Source organism: Eublepharis macularius, chromosome 1 (assembly GCF_028583425.1).
Source record: "Eublepharis macularius isolate TG4126 chromosome 1, MPM_Emac_v1.0, whole genome shotgun sequence".
Classification (NCBI taxonomy): Eukaryota; Metazoa; Chordata; class Lepidosauria; order Squamata; family Eublepharidae; genus Eublepharis; species Eublepharis macularius.
This window is the reverse complement of record NC_072790.1, coordinates 57,352,459-57,371,395: the sequence shown is the minus strand read 5'-3', so window position 1 is coordinate 57,371,395 and position 18,937 is coordinate 57,352,459. Positions and strand designations below refer to the sequence as shown.

Genomic DNA, 18,937 nt, shown 5'->3' with positions numbered 1-18,937 from the left:
AGCTGCCATTCACCAGCCTGCTTTCTGGTGACAGTAAGAGAGTTCACAAGGCCCTATTTCCTGAGGCAGCCGCAGTCGCACCACCCCCACCACAGGTGCTTGAGGCAGGAGCTGGCACTCTGTTGAGACCTAGCAGCAGCAGGAGGAGCAGCAGCAGTGGTCTTTTGGCGTGGGCTTGGGGGACATGAGTTTTCCATCCTTTGTGCTCACCCCAGGAGCTTGGAGGATGTTGAAGGAACTGGCGGAGGGGCCCACTATTGGTGACCTTCTGCAGTTTCCTCTGAAGCCAGCAGCAGGCCTTCCTGGGCGAAGCAGGAGAATAGGATGATGGAGGAAAAGGAAGAGATTGTGGAAGTGGTAACCCCTACATCTCTAACCCTTCACCCTCGGCTATCTTCTGCCCATCCTAGACACAGTGTATCTGGCCTGAGCAGCTCAAAGGAGGTGTCTCTTGGGGTGCCTGCAGCTGCAGGGCAGTGTGGTCCTCCGTGTCCTCCAAAGACTGGGAGCATTTCCAGAAGACGGAAGATCCCCAGTATGCAAGTGCCCTGCAGTGTCCTTGACTGACTTGACACTGTAGGGCTCAGGTCAGTCAAGAGAAGGATGTGAATAATCTCTTGATGACCAGCCTCAGGAACCCCATGAGGAAGCACCACCAGGCAGTGCTTCTTTGGGGGGGGGAGAGATTGGCACCACATGGCTGCCAGCAAGCTAGCAGGGGGCGGTCATCCTGTGACCACCTCTGGTGCTCTCCACCCCAGGTGTCCTGTAAGGAAGGGATGCTAAGCATCTCTGCTGGAGATGTTTAGTGCACAGGGCACCATGGTGCCCTCCCTTTAAAGGGTTGCCAAGAAGCACATAAATGTACAGTTGCCTCACACTGCTAGGAGAACAGTGCACTTCACATTGGACATCTGGATGTGAGTTTGGCTCAAAACAATGCCCTCTGGCAGGTCATAATTTGCCAGTAACCTTACACAGTGTTCTTGTCTAAAAATATTGCAAGTAAGGCACACAAAACTGCAGCTGAAGAGATTCTTTATCTTTTCTTCTTTGTCTCTTTATTTTTTCTCACTGTTTTATCCAATTATTCCCATTCTTCTTGAGGGGGTATCTCACCCATAATTACTAGCATATCCACAGACTCTGTCCTTACTGGGACTACCTAAACAGCATAAAAAACAACAACCCAATCTCTGACTTGCTGATTTTATTACTTTAAGATCCCACTTAGTAAAGAACTACAAGAAAGAACCCCCTCTTCTTTCTGATCACAATACGGCCAACTACTGCCATGCTGGAACAATTTCTACAATACTGTCTACCACCCAGAGCACATACCCATCATTTTTCACAATTTCCGTTCTCCAGCTCCCAAAACACGGCCAAGTGCTTCCACATTTGTACTGAAGTTTACTTGTTTCAAGTACCTGCACTCAACAATTTTGGTAGTCAAGCAACTGGGGGTGGGGGGTGGGGCAGTAATATGAGCTCTGGAGGAGGCACAGAACATTCTGCACATGGGCCGTTCACCTGTGTGACTTCAGCTAGAACATTTTGCATGCAAGGCAGATGCTCTGCAACTGAGCCTCAAGCCCAGCCTTACTCACTGTTCTCTAAAAGTAGTCAATGGTGCCATAAAAACAAACTGAGGAGTATGACTGAAGGAATTAACAGATAGAGAACACAATTGTGCCCACCTTTTTCGGTTCCTTTACCACTGGTGCCCATCCATAATTCCTCCCCTCCTGAGTTTCATATTGCAGAGTAAAAGACTCCAGAATATCGTAAAGATCCTGTGCCTGGGCAGGAGGAGGTTGATCACCAAACAGAATGGCACTTGCACGGATGTCCCGACCGTAGAATCTAGTTCAAAAATAGGGGGAGTGGGGTACACAACTGGTCAAGGAAAGCGTCGCCTCACTTCTGCATTTGTCACAAGACGACGCATTTAATGTCTTTGACTGATTTCTAGCCAAGGAAAATGACAAGTACATATGAATTAACACTGGGATACTTGTTAGAGCATGTGATGAAAATTAAGCTGCATTTATTAATGCTTCTAAGAGAAACACAAGTGAAATTCAGGTTTATGGCATCTGTTTGTTCAGATTTTAAACACTCAAAAGGTAGGCAAGATGCTGGCAGGTGCAAATCTTCTTTCTGTTTCCTTTCTTCCAGTAACGTTTTTGACCCCGAGAAGCAGATGCTGGGGGCTGTGGATCCAAATTAGCAAAAAGGAGATTACCCCCAGGGGGCTCAAACTAAAGGCCTGGTTCTACTGAGGGCCAAGAGGTCTAGATCAGGGCAAATGGGCATAATGGGTTCAACCCGGTAGAAAAATTCTGCTAATATAAGGGATAATTTTTGCTCCCTCCCATGACAGGCCTCTGACTCCCTGTCATGCTGTTCCTGGAGGTCCCTGTGACCCACAGAAGCAGCATTCCTGGGGGCATTTGGGGGTGCAATAGGAAACAGGCAGTAAGTGTTTGGTGGGATCCAATCTGCTTACCAGCCTCAATTCAAGGTATTAGCTCTCACATACAAAGCTCTTCACGGCCTTGGACCATCATATCTACTGGACCACCTATCCACCAAAGCAGCTTCACTCTGTATTCCACCAAAGCACCCGCAGAGCCTCCTGCAGGTGCCTCCTTGCACATGGGCAAAATCAACAGTTTCCCTTACATTCTCCGTGGTGCCTTCTCCATGGTGGTCTCCACTTTACGGAATGGCCTACTTGAAGAGGTTAGGAAAGCTCCCACTCTCCTGGGCTTTCCACAAACTATGCAAAACTGAATTATTCAAATCAAGAGTGTTTTTTTTACTCAGATAGGAGAGCTGTAATACAAGGAAGTGGTTTCAAAGTGATGCATCAGTAAAGGGATGGAGTGACTAGATTATACTACTATTGCTGTATGTAGGATCCTACGGGGTAGTTCCTATGTTGTTTAAAATGTCAGTCTTAGAATTGCTTATGCTCTGTTTCGCTATTTCTTCAACTCTGTATTGGATTTCTGCTAGTTTTAAATCTTTGTAAATTTGCATGCATATACCCTAGAGACATTACTGAAATGTCTCTGAAACTGACTATACTGACTCACACTGTGTAATCTGCCTTGAGCATTAGTGAGAAAGAAACTATAAATAACGTAAGTAACTGTAGTTCCAGTAGGAAGGAACATACTTAGCACAAAGGTGAACTTTACTGTGTGACTGCAACACTGAACCAGTTCCTGGACAGACTCAAGAACGATAATTCTTCCCCAACTGCATGCAGCATATTTAGCATCAGACTTTAAAAGCAGTAACACCTGTTTAACGTATCCTCACCACAGGAACTAAACGTTCAAACAAATATTCTTACAACTTACTTGCTGTTTGTTTCCTTCCTTTCAATTAAACAACTTCCTTCTAAAGAAACTCCTGCAAATAACCCTCGGGATTTGCAGTAAGTATAGACAGCAGCAGAGCTTCTCAAGGCTACATCACCTTCTAGATTCCTGGGGGTGGGAGAAAAAGAGACTCGTAACAATTGGCTGGCAGTTACTGCTTGAGCATTTACATATTTCTCATTTGCCACGCACAATCTTTTTTCAACCACATATATACACTTCTACAAATGTTCTTCATCAAACTACATTTGCAAAAAGTCACTACAGCTTCCAAGCACTGTACATTGGCAGTGGAGTCCCATAAGTGGTTGTACCAGTGATTCCCAATGCACAACCTGTCAGCACCTAAGTGTCTGCTGATGTGCTTCCTTGTTCCCATTTATTTCTTCTTCAGGGTGGCTCTTCTCCCAAACAAAGGACCAAACCTGTTTTTCCTCCACGTCACTGGAGCAGGAGGCACTTCTAAATGAGACTAGAGTAGTCTGTTGGGTCTACTGGGAGATCTCATACCAAAAAACAGCTGCCTCATCATAGGAGGACACTTGGGTTGGAACTTCCCAACATTTTGTGATTGCTCATGCCCCTTTAACACCCCTGGAAGCCATTTTGTGGTGGCAGTCACTACCCTTTCCCCAAATTCTGAAGATAGCCACAAGTACAAGTATGTTGATATCTGACTGGTAGTATTACCCACTTCTCATGAGCAAATCACAGGTTACTCTAGTTCTGTGATTGGAGCTTCACTAGAACCAAAAATAAGCATGAGAGGAAGGAGCAAGGTTGTGATGTGACAGAAAAAAATAGTTGTCTCCAGGGCTTTTTTTCTGGGAAAAGAGGTGGTGGAACTCAGTGGGTTGCCCTCGAAGAAAAGGGTCACATGGCTGGTGGCCCCACCCCCCCGATCTCCAGACAGAGGGGAGTTTAGATTGCCCTCCGCACCGCCCTGGTTGTCTCTACACTCCATGCTGTTTTCCTTATTGGAAATTATACCCACCTCTTCAGGGCTGCTTTAAAGGCTGATAGGGGAAAGAAAAAACAACCTACAGAAGGAAAAGGTATGCTAAATTGGAAAGAAGTCATCTTTTTACCTCCCTAAAGGCCCAATTGCCACTGTAAAGTTTCCTCCCAGGGTAAGATTGCCACCCTTTCCAAATGCTTCAACGGCTCTTTCGTGGTTCAATATTATTACAAGGTCTGATACCTGCAGAAGGAAAAAGGGGGAAATCCTTAAATTTTGATCTGTTTAATTTTCCAATCAGCAGAATAGCATAGGAAACATTTCACATAATAGGTATTATCAAAATCTTTTACTAGAAGATAAGCTAAGAAAGAAACTCAGCTGAGTAACATTTTTCTGAGGTTGTGCTCCTCTCTGCACACAAGTATATAAGGCCTGTGTGATGGACAGAGCTGGTTCCAGCTTAGTCTCTCCCAAGGAACAGCAAAGAGAGCTGGTGGAATGCTGGGCCAAGTGACAGTTGAAAATCCGTTGGGAGATCAGTTGAGGGAGTTACTAAGGTTAGGGGGGCAGTACTACAAGCGATGGGTTCCCTGGGTTTTAAACCCATGTCTGCTGACTCAACTTTCAATTGATGTGTAGCTTTTTAACACAGAGCCGCAAGGCTGCCCCTCCAGTACAGCTGTGCAGGAGGTGTCACCCCATTCCAACAATTACATCCCGCCACAACAAATTCAAAGGAACAGGATTTGAGTATGGCCCAAGAGTGGGAGTGGCAAGTAATCTGTCATGCCTTTCAAGACTTACTAGTTCAGCATAAAACAGCAAAAGAATGCCTTCAGCAGTGACAAAAAAAAGTCCCTTTGTTTACAATATGTATAGGAAAAAATATAGATAACAAACCTGGAAGTTGAGAAATGTGTGCCTGTTACTTAGGTTATTGAGAAATACGTGCCTGTTACATAGGCTATTAATTGTGCTGTATATTCATCCTACCAACAACTGAGGGGGGCTGTGGAGATAGACCTTTGTAAAACAATAACTATTTAAGATTAAGGCGAATGTTTGAATTTGAGTTCAGTGGAACCTTTGAGACCAACATGGTTTTCAGAGTGTAAGCTTTTGAATCAGAGCTCCCTTCTTCAGACTCTCAAAACTTATACCCTGAAAATCTTGTTGGCTTATAAAGTGCTACTGGACTCAAATCCTGTCAACACAGCCACCCACCTAAAATGTTTTTCCTGTGTTGTGTTAACGATGCAGAGCTGATAGTGGTATGGTCCCTTGAGTCTTCATTCCACCTATATATATTTACTGAAGTGTCCATCCTGGCTTCTGTGACAGATCAGCAGTCTAGTAGCCACCTCCGCCTCCTCCCTACCCTCTAAACAATGTGATTGGGCCTGGCGAACATAACATTGGGTTGCAGGGGCAGAGGAGCTGGTTGCTTGATTTAACTGGCTGGATTCAAGATAGGGTTTGATACTTCTCTGGCTAGAGGTCAGTCAGGAGGTGTATATGCTAATGAACTGGGTTACAGGATAGTCCCCACAGATGGTGCTAGAGGCTCTGTAGCCTTGCCAATCAGTTCCTTGCTTTCTGTATTCTGAAACAGCATGCTTCTCCCTTGATTTGTTCTTAGGGAGTCATTCTCATGGAAAGCATTACTGCTGAACATTAGCAGTAAATTAGGTTACAAAACGAAACTATCAGCTATTAAAACAACGAGTCTTGTGACACCTTAAAAAGACTAGCAAACATATTGCAGCATAAACTGGAGAAAATCATCCCGCAGTAAATTTTCCTGTCTTTAAGGCATCACAAGACTTATTTTGGCTGTAGCAGATCCCCACCCTCCCACCCCAATTGGATCGAGACAGAACTTCCATCACGAAGGAAATATTTAGAAGACATAGGAAAGAATGCCTATTGCTTGGCCATAAACTCAAACTTTTACTAAATTAGCATATGATGCATATGGCTATAGAGCTGTAAGGTCCTAGGCCAGACAATAATCCTTTGTCAGGTATTGAACAGAAGATGCATGCCTGTGAAAATATTAATATATATTTACTATACATAACCTGCTTACCTCAATTCCAATCTCAAATCCACCACCAAGGCCAGCTATCCCTATTGCAGAAGGAGCGGACCAGCCTGGATAACATGAACAGAGATACGTGTTGGTGACATAGCATCCTTCAGAACAAGGAAGGCATTCACTGATGCAACATGAGAAGATGTACTCCTCACATCTGTCGCTTTTATTGAACTTTCATTTGCAAATAAGTCAGGCCATTTTGCATACTACATTATCCAAGGGGGTGGGGCGGGGGGTGGGGGAGAAGAGCAAGCACTTGAACATCATTCTACATCATAGTTTAAGATCTCTCAGTTTTCCATAATTTAACACTGGAAATTTTATACCAATAATAGTTTATCTAGTTCAAATTAGGCATGCCAAATTAAATGCAGGCTAGATGGGGGTATCAAAAATATAATAAAGCCAGAAATGGTTGCCTGTGAATGTGACCCAAGCACCAACTCCTTCGACATCCCCCAAGAAAGACTCCTTCCAGATTTACATTTGCAAGTATGTAGCTGTGATATCATTGGGGGGTGGGGGCAGAGAATGCTGCAGCCTCACAACTTTGATCCTGGCTGACCTGTCAGGCTATTCTTCTTCTTAGAATTAGTAATCCAGCTTCCTGGAATTAGTAATCTTTAGCTGTGAGAACTAACTGAACAGCTGATTCTTGCTTACCGAAATGGTTTCATTATTTAATCTGAAAAGTTTCACAACAGGGTATAATGAGCTGTTATATACCACAGTGGACTCCTGTAATACTTTCTGGGTACGTATAGACTCAAAACAAAGAGAACATTCATTTGTAGCTATTTTTCAGAATTAAAGAAGCAGGCTATCGGTGTCTGCCAGCAACACACACATCTGAAGCATGCGGCTACATTAGTAACTCAATTCTGTCTCAGTTTTAGTAACTGAGACAGAAACCTGACCTCATTTTTCATGAATTCCATTGCTCTCCAGAAGCATGGGAAGGAGAAGATGACAGCCTGTCACCAAATGAGTAACAAGAAAGTATTCACAGGTATCAGACAGTGCCATCCGACGAAGAGTTACTCCAGTCTAAGCCCATTGATTTCAATGGGCTAAGACTAGATTAACTCTTCTTTGGATTGCACTGAAAATGTTCATAGCATTAGAATGGAACATATAGCATCCAGTACTGCATTGAAACTAATTTGCCATTGTTCTTATGGACACAATTTTAAATAAAAAAACTCTTAACACTGCCAAGTTCGATGATGTAATCTTACAACTGAATCTGAATAGAATGCTCTGCTCCTTTCTTCTGTCCGCTTCAGCTGAGAGTAATGTACATAATTTTTTTCTTATTGAAAAACCTGATCTCGTTTCATTAAATTAGTTAATATTGTTTGTTTCAATTACTCAGTTTGGTTTTCTGTTTCCCCTCTTTACCCATCTCAGATGAAACATTAGGGCAGTGTATCCTGTCCCGAACGATTCTTGTCAAATGTCAGATACAGAAGAGAAAGCATCCCTGTCTTACAGGGAATTAAAATTCTCACTTGCAGAATAGGCATAAGGAGGCAAGTGGTACCACACAAAGACAATTAGTAGCACAGACAACAATAAATAGAGGAGCCCTGAAATATTTATGTTGGTATGTTAAGAAAGCAAGGGATGATCTGAGGGTCTGTAAACATTTTTTTTCTTTGCCAGGCTCAGATACTGAGCCTGGAAGGAAAGTTCTTCAAGAAAGATATAATGATAATTTTCAATTTAGATTTTTGTTACATATATATCCCTAGCAGCTGCTAATGGATTTAGACTTGAAACACTGTTTGCATATGTTAATTTGGGCCCAATGGAATTCTTTGGCATGCGTGAGGAATATGGATTTGAAGAAAGGGATTTTATATACCACTTCTGTGCCTTTCAGTATTACATGCCTTGCACTTTTTCTATGCTCAGGAGCCAATGTAGTATTTGTAATGCAACCTGTAAGAATATGACACTTGAAACGAGAAGACCAAAGAAGAATGTACGCTGAAACTCTGTAAGAACGGAGGACTAAACAATATATTGCCTGTAGAGATGCACCTATAAAAATATTACACACGTTATATTTTCCTATAGGATTCCAATAGGAATCAATACAAGAGAGCCTTTTGTAGAAACTGATTTATGCAGCAAGCTGGGTCGGCCACCTGTGGCATTATCTCCCTCAAGGCAGAAAAAAGGGAGAGAGTGCAGAAGTGGGGGAACATTCCTTTCTGCCCATGGACCTCAGTTATCTGAAGGCCCCAAGGCTGCCAAGATGAGACTCCATGGCGCTGTTGAAGGTAACAGTAGCAAAAGGGAAGTGGGCAAAGTGGAGGCAGAAGATGTCCTTCCAAGGGGAACAAGCACAAGGACGAGATAAGGGGATGCAAAAATTTGGAATTCCCCCAAGTAGGTAGCTGACCCAGAATTGCGCCTTCCAATCAAACTAATCCTAGACACCTGTGTCAAAGACTATGAGCCAATAAGATAACAAATATTAGACTATTGTAATATTATTATAATTAACCTGAGGGTATTAATTGTTTTGCACTTCTATTGTAGCTTGGATGAGCACTGGGCATGAGGGAATCCCTTTACTTTCCATGTAAGGGGGAGCTCATCCACTGTTTAATTAAACAATCTATTTTGCTTCAATTCAACAGGACTCCGGGAGTATTTAATTTTATAGTGATTGGCTAAGAGAGAGAAAGATACCACAAAGGCACAAAGTTTGTGCATAACATGCATGCTAGGAAATGCTAATGAATTGCTCATGCAACTTTTCCTGCAAGTAGAACATCGAATTATGTGCTTAGTTCTTTTAATGAGATTGGGCAAACTTACTTCCATTAGGCAGACGAGCCAACACAATCCCACTGCCTCCTCGTGCTGTTACCAAAAATCCAGCCTTGATAACTGACAAGATTGCAAGGCCTTTTGCTTTAGCAATCACATGGGCTGCAAATAAAGAACAATTAAAGATTAAAGAATGAAAATAAATGTTACAAACGGCAAGTCTTTTTTTTTAATCAAACTAGACCTAACCAAGTTTTTTAAACTGCTGCAAAACACTGCAGTTAAAGCTGAAGTTTCTCAATTCAATATCTTACTTTTTCTTCTCAAAGAAGCAAATCCCTGTACTTTATCTCAAATTGCTTTTGCAACTGCCTTTGGTTTATGTTTCACCATCATGTGTGGTGGGGATGTGACATCAAGAAACAAAAATCCAAAATCCTTCCTGAGTGTGGGGAATTAGTTCAATTTTTTTTAACATTGGAAATCTAGATAAATATAAAACTGCTTACAGAAATGGGGGGTTGAGGTTAGAGAAGAGATCTGAAATGTTAATCCTGCAAGAAATAAAACAAAAGCCAAGGATTTCTCTTATATACTCTATATACCTTTCATGTATAGGAATGAAGAGATGATGGAACAAACCATAATGACAAGATTACAGGAAATGAAAACAAGAAGACAGCCAAAATCTTACATATGTACACTTGGAAGAATGTCACTTTCTCTTACATCTCTTCAGTAATAACACTCTTCTAAATTTAAGGAACCATTCTAATCCCTCCCTTGCCAATTTAAACTGAAGATGAAAAAGAATTGGATCAAGTGACCAATACTTTTCTACTAAAATGCATGTACCTTTCACATCACATCAGTTCAGTTCTCTTGTGAATGTCTTGGCAGTATTGCTACACAGATGTACTTGATTAAGACACAAATTCAGACAATACTTTGGAAAAATGGAAACATATTACGGGCTTGACCACTTCACATTCCTCTCCCTTATGTGTAGATTCCTCCCTCAGTTTTTATGTTGACCAGCCTATGTTTTGCTGTGCCAACTTAGAAAAACATGGCTTAAAAGTAAGCATTAACCATAACTGGTTCGATTTGGACAACATAGCAAACAATAGTTATTGGGAGGATGAGAGGAAGAAGGAAAAGATTCCAAGAAAATGGTGCTGGGAAAGAAAGAAAAGATCAGGGGAAGGAACATGCAAGCTACCATATGTTCCAGTTCTCCAATCCAAGAAGCCACACTAGCAGGGCCAACCTAAGCACAGTTACACCCTTTTAAGTCAATTTAAGTCAGTAGACTTTATTTAAGATGCACTGTGTCATGTCACATTAGCTGATATGATCACACCAACAATAATTTTCTAGGCATATATTTCTAAATATCACACCACAGGTAGCAAAGTTTCCCCTTATGCAGTTGGCCTTATGAATGCTGAGCTAATGAAAGGAAGGATGTAGGAAAAGATGGAAGCCACTCAGTCAGTTCTGCTCACATTTCCCATGTGCTAGTCATCACATTTGGTTGTGAGTTGCTCTGGGGTAGCCCTCTGTAATGTTTCAGACCATGGTCATTGATTGCTGTGGCCTGGTTGTGGTTCCTCTAGTACCCTAATATGTGCCTCTGTCTGCTGCACAGACATAGTGTCAGACTCCCTGAGGGCAGCAAGCACCAACTTGGAGAAGTCTCCTAAGGCTTTACTGATGGTTTCAGACATGCCCTTGATTACTTCTTGCGACACACAAACCATTGTGTGTTGGTCACTGAAACACCTCCTTGGTGCACTTGTATTCATGACAATCATTTTAGTACAGAGGCTTTGTCCAGTCCAAATAGTTTCAGTTGCCCATTTTGCACACAGTAGCCTCACCATCTTCCTTCTGTTCCCTGGGTTCACCAGTCAGCAATGGATAGTAGTTTCATTTGGACAGGCTGGATACCAGCTAGAGGTTGCAGTAGTCTAGGTTTCTGAGACTTTAGTTGACTCCCACTGCCTCCCCTATGAATAGGCTCTTCTTGGAGCACCATATCTTCCTTGGAAGTGCTTTACACCACAGCCTCCCTGAATGGTAATATATCTTTTGAACCTGAGCACAAAACAGATACCCAACTAAGTACTAGTGTCAATTCAGTTAGCGGACTTTGGATGTTTGTTGTACAATATAGCAGTGGCAAAGGAAAATTAGTTTGGCTGGAAATAGGCATTAGATGAGAGAGTTGATTTAAGAGGGATATTGAAGACAGTTTTGTAAGTGACAACCAGACAAGAAAATACATAGCATAAGTGTTTCTTGAACTGGTACTGCTATTGGTACAGCACACTTGCCATTCATCACTGGAATTCTATTATACTTGGCAGCAGAAATGGGTTTTAGATTCTGCATGGTCGTTGTATGGATTTTGGGAGATCAGTAAGCACATGCATTGCTAGAAAACATTCCCCCCTCAAAACACACACACATACATCAACCACTCCTAATCACCCAATGCATTATTTTGGCAATAATGCATTGGATGACTGGATATGAATATGGAAAGGAACGCATGAAATGAGAACATTAGCATGATGTTTACTCGCTTTGCTGATCAATCAGAGAGGATATCATGAGTCATTCTAGAAGGGCTGCTTGTTTTTTGCTGTATCTTCTTCAGTAACTTTATCACAGAAACTTGGTTTGCTGTGATCCAACCAAGTGAAACATTGTATTGGGGGAGGAAATTTGTGAACAAGTAGAAAGCCAAAGAAGCCAGATAAATGTCATATGATGGATCCTACCAATACAACATATACTCCACAGCAATCGCCATGTCTTCAGAAATGTCCATACCTTCTAACTTGTCTTCCTTAAATTTGATAGTGCAGTGGAATCTTCACATTTCTACCCAGCTCATACACCATGAGGGAGGCTCCTGTGGTCATGGGTATCTTAGTCACCTCTCTGCATGCAGGCAAGGCTGAGTGAGCCTTATGGTACCTCCACAGATGTTTCTGTGGTGGGGCATCATGTTTTGGGGTCTCACTATGGGAACTTGATGGGTGTATTGAAGACTAGGCTTTGGCATTGTTTGCTGTTATGGTCAAGATAGCTTCCACAGGCAGATGACAATCTGTTGAGGTTATTACCCTGAGGGCCACCTTACTTAACCCAGAGATAATGACAGGAATAACAAAAATAGCAGCTGTTTTGCTAGCCCTCCATCGCTTGCTCCCTTCATTATTCCACTACCAACAATAAAGCTGGTAGTCATCTCTCTCCATTCAAGAAGCATCAGTGCCAGCTTCTCAAAAACGCAGCATGGTTCTGCTGAACACCAGAGCACCCGAATTACTTTTTAATTGTGAAGACAATCTGTTCAAGTTCCTCTTTGTATCTGTATTGAATTAAGTTACATTGCTAGAAGAGCAAGACCGGAGTCCAGTAGCACCTTAAAAACCAACAAGATTTACAGGGTATAAGCTTTCATGTCAAAGCTCCCTTCATCAGATACACTGCTAAAATGGGTCCTGCAGATCATCTTGAATGTTGTTAGTTACTTATAAGTCTATGAAAACCCCAATTTCTGGGTTGGACCAAGCCATAGCTTTTTTGGTCTTGGACTCCAGGGTAAGTTTCAGGTGACATCAAAAGATAGGATTTGATGTCTGTCTTGATGAGCAACGGTGGCCAGGACAGGGTGTGATCACGTGCCATGGGATGTGTTGCAAAGGAACCACGGGCACCAAAGTAACCGAGGGTTCCGCCAGATACTGGGGAAGCTAAATTTCAACTTGCTGTACAGAGTACACATTTGCTATTTTCCATGTTTCATGCCTAATCGTTGGGGTAGGGCTATAGTAGCATGGTGAATCCTTTCTGATCACTGTACACTTTATACCTCAGTGTAGGGTACCGAAAAAGCCAGCTGCACCCATTTGTGGCTTTACACATTTTTTAACATGTTGATGGGATTAAGACAGATAACATCTATGATTCTGAATGCAGGAGTTATTTCAGGGGAAAAGTCCTAGATGTTTGTAATTATGGACTTCACATCGAACAGTTATTAATAAATATAGACTGCGTAATCAGCGCGCGCCCTGTTAGACCTACCTTTTTAAAAAAGGAATAATCTGAGCAACAGCAATATTTTGAAAATCAGTAGAGCTGCGAAATGGGCACGGAGACAAGGCAGAGGCCAAGAAATAGGAAGGAGTGATATAGGAAAACATTAGTGATAGAGGGCCACAAGAGTGATTTGGTTTTCTCTCTCTACTCCCTTTTCTATGTCCAGGCAAAGCCAGAGCGCAATCTCAAACCATGGTTAGAACCCAAACTATAGTCTGTCCAAACATTGCACTGCATACCAACTTCATATCACTGTTGACATTTCCAGTTTGATGGCAGAGAAGTAAATGCAAACCAGAGTTTGCCATGTTCAGTGAAGACGCTGAAGAACATCAAAATCCAGATGTTCTTCAACATCTTCACTGACCAAGGCATTTATTTTAAGATTGAAGCTGAGAGAGCTCTTGGGCCACTACTGACTCCTGGAATGAGACTCAGTACATTCCCACTTGAACAATTTATAGACAGCTGTGGTCTCAACAACAGGGTTTTGCCATCTGACACTACAGACAGAGCTCATGTCTTTATTCTCATCTCAAGTAAGCTCTCAGAGAAGAGCCAAGATGGAAGCTTTGCTTGAAGACAGACTGATGAACTAAAGTTTTAATGTTTTTTTAAAAATCTGCTTACTAACCAGGTATGATCTTGTCAGGTCCATTCCTGGATGTTATTTCCGTAAATTCTCTTAAGATTTTAGCAGCTTTTTTTGCTTCTGACTTCAAATTGGAAGGTATAGGGTTATTCACTGGAAAAAAAAATTGGTAACATTATAAAAGTGATAGTAGAACAAAACCTTGAATATCAGAGGGTTGGAAGGAGTCATGGTATTTTAACAATCTGCATTGTTTGGACAGTTGTGATCCTGAGTATCCAATTTAGCACAAAATGTATAATACTATACAACTTTCCATCAATCTCAGTGTAATAATAGCAGGACTTTTGGGAAATCACACCAATCAAATGCAGTAAGATTTATTATTTTGATATCACAACATTGGGAATAAAGCCTGTGGGTAGGTGACACATTCCTTCAGCAGGTCTGAATTGTGCTTAACGCTACATAAAGAATTACTCCAATTCCCATTCCAACAGCATTCGGAGGTGGAGGTGGTCGTAGCGCCAGGAAGTAGACAACCAGAGGTTCCAGAACGGGGATTTGCTAATTGATAGATTGGAGTATTTGGTAAGAAATGCTTATTCAAAAAAGATGATATTGAACCACATCTGAATCAGCACTGTGCAACATGCTCCAGGGCAGAATGTCATTGGAAAATGTGCAGATTCTAAAGGAAGCTTGTCAGTCCATAATTAATATTCCAGCTGTGTTATGTTGGCACAGTTCCTATTAAATAAGCTTTCTTTTTACTTTGATGACTTTGCTGAAATCTTTAAAATAATCACACTTACGGCCCTAATAAGGCAAAGCTTGTCATTTTCATTGACAAACTGAGACAAGTTACAAGAATAAAAAATTGATCTACAGAACCTGTGGACAAAGATTTGCTAATTCTGGGTTGAGAATTTCCTGTAGATTTGGGGGTAGAGCCTGGGGAGGGGAGGGTTTGGGGAGGGATGTTACTGCAGTGGGGCATAATTCCACAGAATCCACTCTTCAAAGCAGTCATTTTCTCCAACGGAACTTATCTATATAGTCTGGAGATGTGGAATTCCAGATCTCCAGGCCCCACTTGGAGTTTGGCAACCCTATGTGGTGGACCAGCCCACACTTTTGTATTTATATTGCCAAGTTTTTATATAATTATATATTTATATAATTATTTTAACAAAGCGGTGTATTTTGTGTATGATACTTACTTATGTTTTTATAAGTCTGTACTGGTTATTAACTGTAAATAAATAATCTGATCTGACCTATGTGGACCATAAGCTCTATTGTGAATAAAATTATGCAACCTATTCTTCACAACAGAAAGGGGGGGGGGGGAAACAATATACACCTATTCCTGCACTAAAATTTAAAAAATGCTTACAAAACAGAAGACAAAATGGGGCTTTTTAAAATGACAAAAATTAATTTTAGAAAATAGGTTACATTTTACTAGGTCCAGATGTTTTTACAAAAAATTGCAACTTGAGATATACAGGAAAAAAATCCCAAAGGGAATCTTGTAATTGCCTCAAAGACTTTTTAGAGACAGCTGAATTCTAGCTACAGCTTAGAGGGCCAACAAATTAAGACAAATTACAGCTACTACTTGACCTTGTAACTTGCAGATCTCTCCACAGACTATTGTACAAATTGTCTTTTGCAAGTTTGTATTTCATATGAGAGATATAGACAACAGGCACTGATCTTAATGACAGAGTCAAGATAGCCTCAAAGAAACAACAGTGTAGCTACAGGGTGAACACATTGAGTCCTGATCCACTGTCAAGTGCCAACCAGATTGCGTTTATAGGAAACTAGTGTGTTTATAGGAAAAAACGAAAAGACAACTTAGATTTCAACCCACAGCCCTCAGGTGATAGAAATCTAGATACATTTGCTGATTTTAATTGCTTTTTCATTGTACTCTGTCACTGTACAATAAAACAACAGAAGTACTGACTACAGGTACTATTTTTAAAATATTAGCATACAAGGTATAGTTTAATCATGGAAATCCTGCTTTGGGCTGTGATCTAAGAATATAGTCTCATGAATGGGCTTACTGCCTCAACTCAGAAGCCATTAAATAAGCTCCTGACAAGATGCTTCGAATTTATTTTACCACTTTATCTCAAGGAAATCTGCTAGATGACCTAATTAAAAGACAAAATATTAACAACAGGATTTTATGAATCTCACAGGAAATTACTTTTGTATTACAGAACAGCTGGAACTGAGCATCTAAGTAAACACAAACAATTGTCTAACATCCTCCTAAGCAGGATAATCTTTCTGAATGAAACCTGAAATACATTGGAGAGAGAAAAAACCTATCCTCATTGGGACATATGGGGGCAAAAGGTGTGCAGAAATTTGTCTCATTAAAAAGTCAGAATGTTTATTTATTAATTTTTTTGAACATTTATACGCCACCTTTCCCCTTAAGAACCCAAGGTGTCCAACAACATATCATTTAAAACATTTTACATAAAACCACTCAGGTCACAGAAATAACCCATGTGCATATATGCACAAAACTTAACAAGAATATCCTCTGAAAGTCTTCTATATGTATGAGTTCCAAACCACGACGGGTTAAAGTTACAAACAAAGGTCTTACATTGAACCCAGAAAAACAAGAAACCAGTGGAGAGCTTCAAAACTGCCATTGTATGGTGAAAGGTTCAAGATTGTCTTCAAGGGCAGTCTACATGCAGTATGTTACAATAGCCTAATCTAGAAGTTAAAGTAGAACAGATGAGCATAGCCAAACTGGCTCGGTCCAGGTTGGTGGAAACCCAGTGTGGTGCAGGGCTGTCATGCCCTAAGGAACCAAACCAGTGGGTGGGTGGTAGGGGGTGCAGGGAGCAGTTGGTACTTACCCACACACCCATCCACTGCACTGGAAAATGACATCATTTTCTAGCACAATGTGGAAGCAATGGGTCTTGCCAGGGGCTGATTCACTAAAAATTGGCTCCCATCGTGACCTATCACTGTTATGTCACTCTTGAAAATGTCATTTTCTGGTATGATGAGGCAGCGTACATGTGCTTCAGGCATGTGCCTCCTCCATAAAGGTTTGGTTTCCCCTGTCTGCCATGTCAGTGGTGGCAGAGGGTAGCAGCTGGGGTAGGGGATCCCCCTCTCCTGGTGGGTGGCTAATAACCATAGTGTGAGGTAGTGGTTAGAGTGTCAGAATAAGATCTGAAAGACCCAAGTTCAAATCCCTTTTGCCACGGAGGGGACCTTGGATGATTCCCTCACTCATTCTGCATGACCTTGGACCATTCATTCACTCTCAGCCTCAAAGGGATGTGGTTTGAGGATTAAATTAAGAGGGGAGAACATTACTGTAAGCCTGCTTTAGGGACGCATTGGGGGGAAAATGGGATATAAAAATATTAATAGATAACCTATGAACCTGGCATAGAGAGGGAAAAAATGGTTTTCAACATGTTGCAGGGGTGACTTTTTAACTAAGCCGGTTCTACTAAGATCCCTAGACCTGAAACACAGTCTACTAAGAATAACTTCATACTGTCACTCCCATGTTCAGGACATCGGACTTCCTACCAGTATTAATTTTGACTTGTCTTAGCTCACCTTCATTCACTTCATTATGGAATCCTGGCACTGGCCTAGGAAGAAGACAGCAGTAACTTGTGCAGACTTAAATGTACAGCTGGGTGTCATCAGCATACTGACAACACCCAAGACTAAAGCTTCAGAATATTCATTCAGTGGCTGAACATAAATATTTTTTTTTTAAAAAAATGACAAAATGGAGCCTTCTAATATTCCAAAGACTAAATCCCACACAGAAGGGGGAGGATAGCCATTTAGACAGCCAATAAGAATGATGTGAATTCACCTAGATAAAAGAGATCAGGATCACTGAAGGGCCATTCCTTGAATCTCCATCAATTTCGCAATCCATTGTAAAAGAATGGAATGATCCCCCATATCCAGGGAAGCAGTCAGATCCAAAAGGATCTAAAATACAGCTTTTACATAACAGTAAATCCTGCGTGCTAGGGTCAGGGATTGAGATTGTGTGATTGAGGAAGAGAAAACTGAACAAGATGGAGGTGCAGCTGCCTGGTAAGGTGCTTGTTCTTGAGAGGATTGTACTCCCAGCTTTAGATGAGGTTTAGCTTTCTTTGACAGAAAATATCAAAATCTTAGCAGTCTTCTATGCCCAGCTTCATCCCAGAAAACTAGGACCCAAGGCAGGTTGGTAACAACAACAAATTAAGGGATATTCAAACAAAAATAAAACATTAAAACAACTGTAAACAGCCAGCTACAGCTTAGAGGGCCAACAAATTAAGACAAATTACAGATACTACTTGACCTTGTAACTCACAGATCTCTCCAATACAATCAATAATGCCCATTTAGCAGTCCAATGCCCCCAAATTCTAGACAATCTTCTTTTATGTATGTGGTATAAGCCTTTAAATCGATAAGTCCTTAAATCTTCTCCAATATGAGGGTGGCCCAGGGGTTCTCTTTAAAAGTTTAGTCGGGGAACTCCTTCAGAGTCGAGGCCTTCTTATTGAGAAGCCATTCTGAAGGATTGGGGTAACTATGTAAAAAAGACTGTAAACAGGCAATAGCAGTACACATTCTCATTGTGCGAGTGAAACAACCTGTGAGTGTCATGCCTCCACATGAGTTCATGCTGAGGGAGACAGTCCTTCAAGTGCGGGGGCTTTAAAGGCTTCGGTCCTGGGAGAAGGTGGGTATATTCATTTTAAATGGTTATAAATAAGTAAAGGGAAGCACCAGCACCTTGAATTGGACCTAGAAACAAGTAAGACTGTAGAACCATGAGAGTAATATACTCCAGCAACTCCCGAAATAAATGGAGATCATCCACCAGTGCAACAAACACAGTCGCTGTGCCTTAGCCAGGCCTAAAACTAGAATGAAAAGGTCAAGGAGATCTTAAGTATGCCTACAGC

The 18,937-nt window shown here is 41.4% G+C and overlaps 1 protein-coding gene across 1 annotated transcript in view; it reads right to left on the bottom strand.

Moving 5' to 3' along the window:
* Positions 1 to 18,937, bottom strand: part of SH3YL1 (SH3 and SYLF domain containing 1) — a 39,991-nt gene that overhangs the window by 16,436 nt on the left and 4,618 nt on the right. The window contains exons 2-7 of the mRNA XM_054982579.1: positions 13,992 to 14,102; positions 9,287 to 9,400; positions 6,446 to 6,510; positions 4,484 to 4,596; positions 3,375 to 3,503; positions 1,701 to 1,866 (exon numbers count right to left, since the gene is read on the bottom strand). Coding sequence (XP_054838554.1) covers positions 1,701 to 1,866; positions 3,375 to 3,503; positions 4,484 to 4,596; positions 6,446 to 6,510; positions 9,287 to 9,400; positions 13,992 to 14,102 — 698 coding nt within the window. The remainder of the gene's footprint in view (positions 1 to 1,700; positions 1,867 to 3,374; positions 3,504 to 4,483; positions 4,597 to 6,445; positions 6,511 to 9,286; positions 9,401 to 13,991; positions 14,103 to 18,937) is intronic.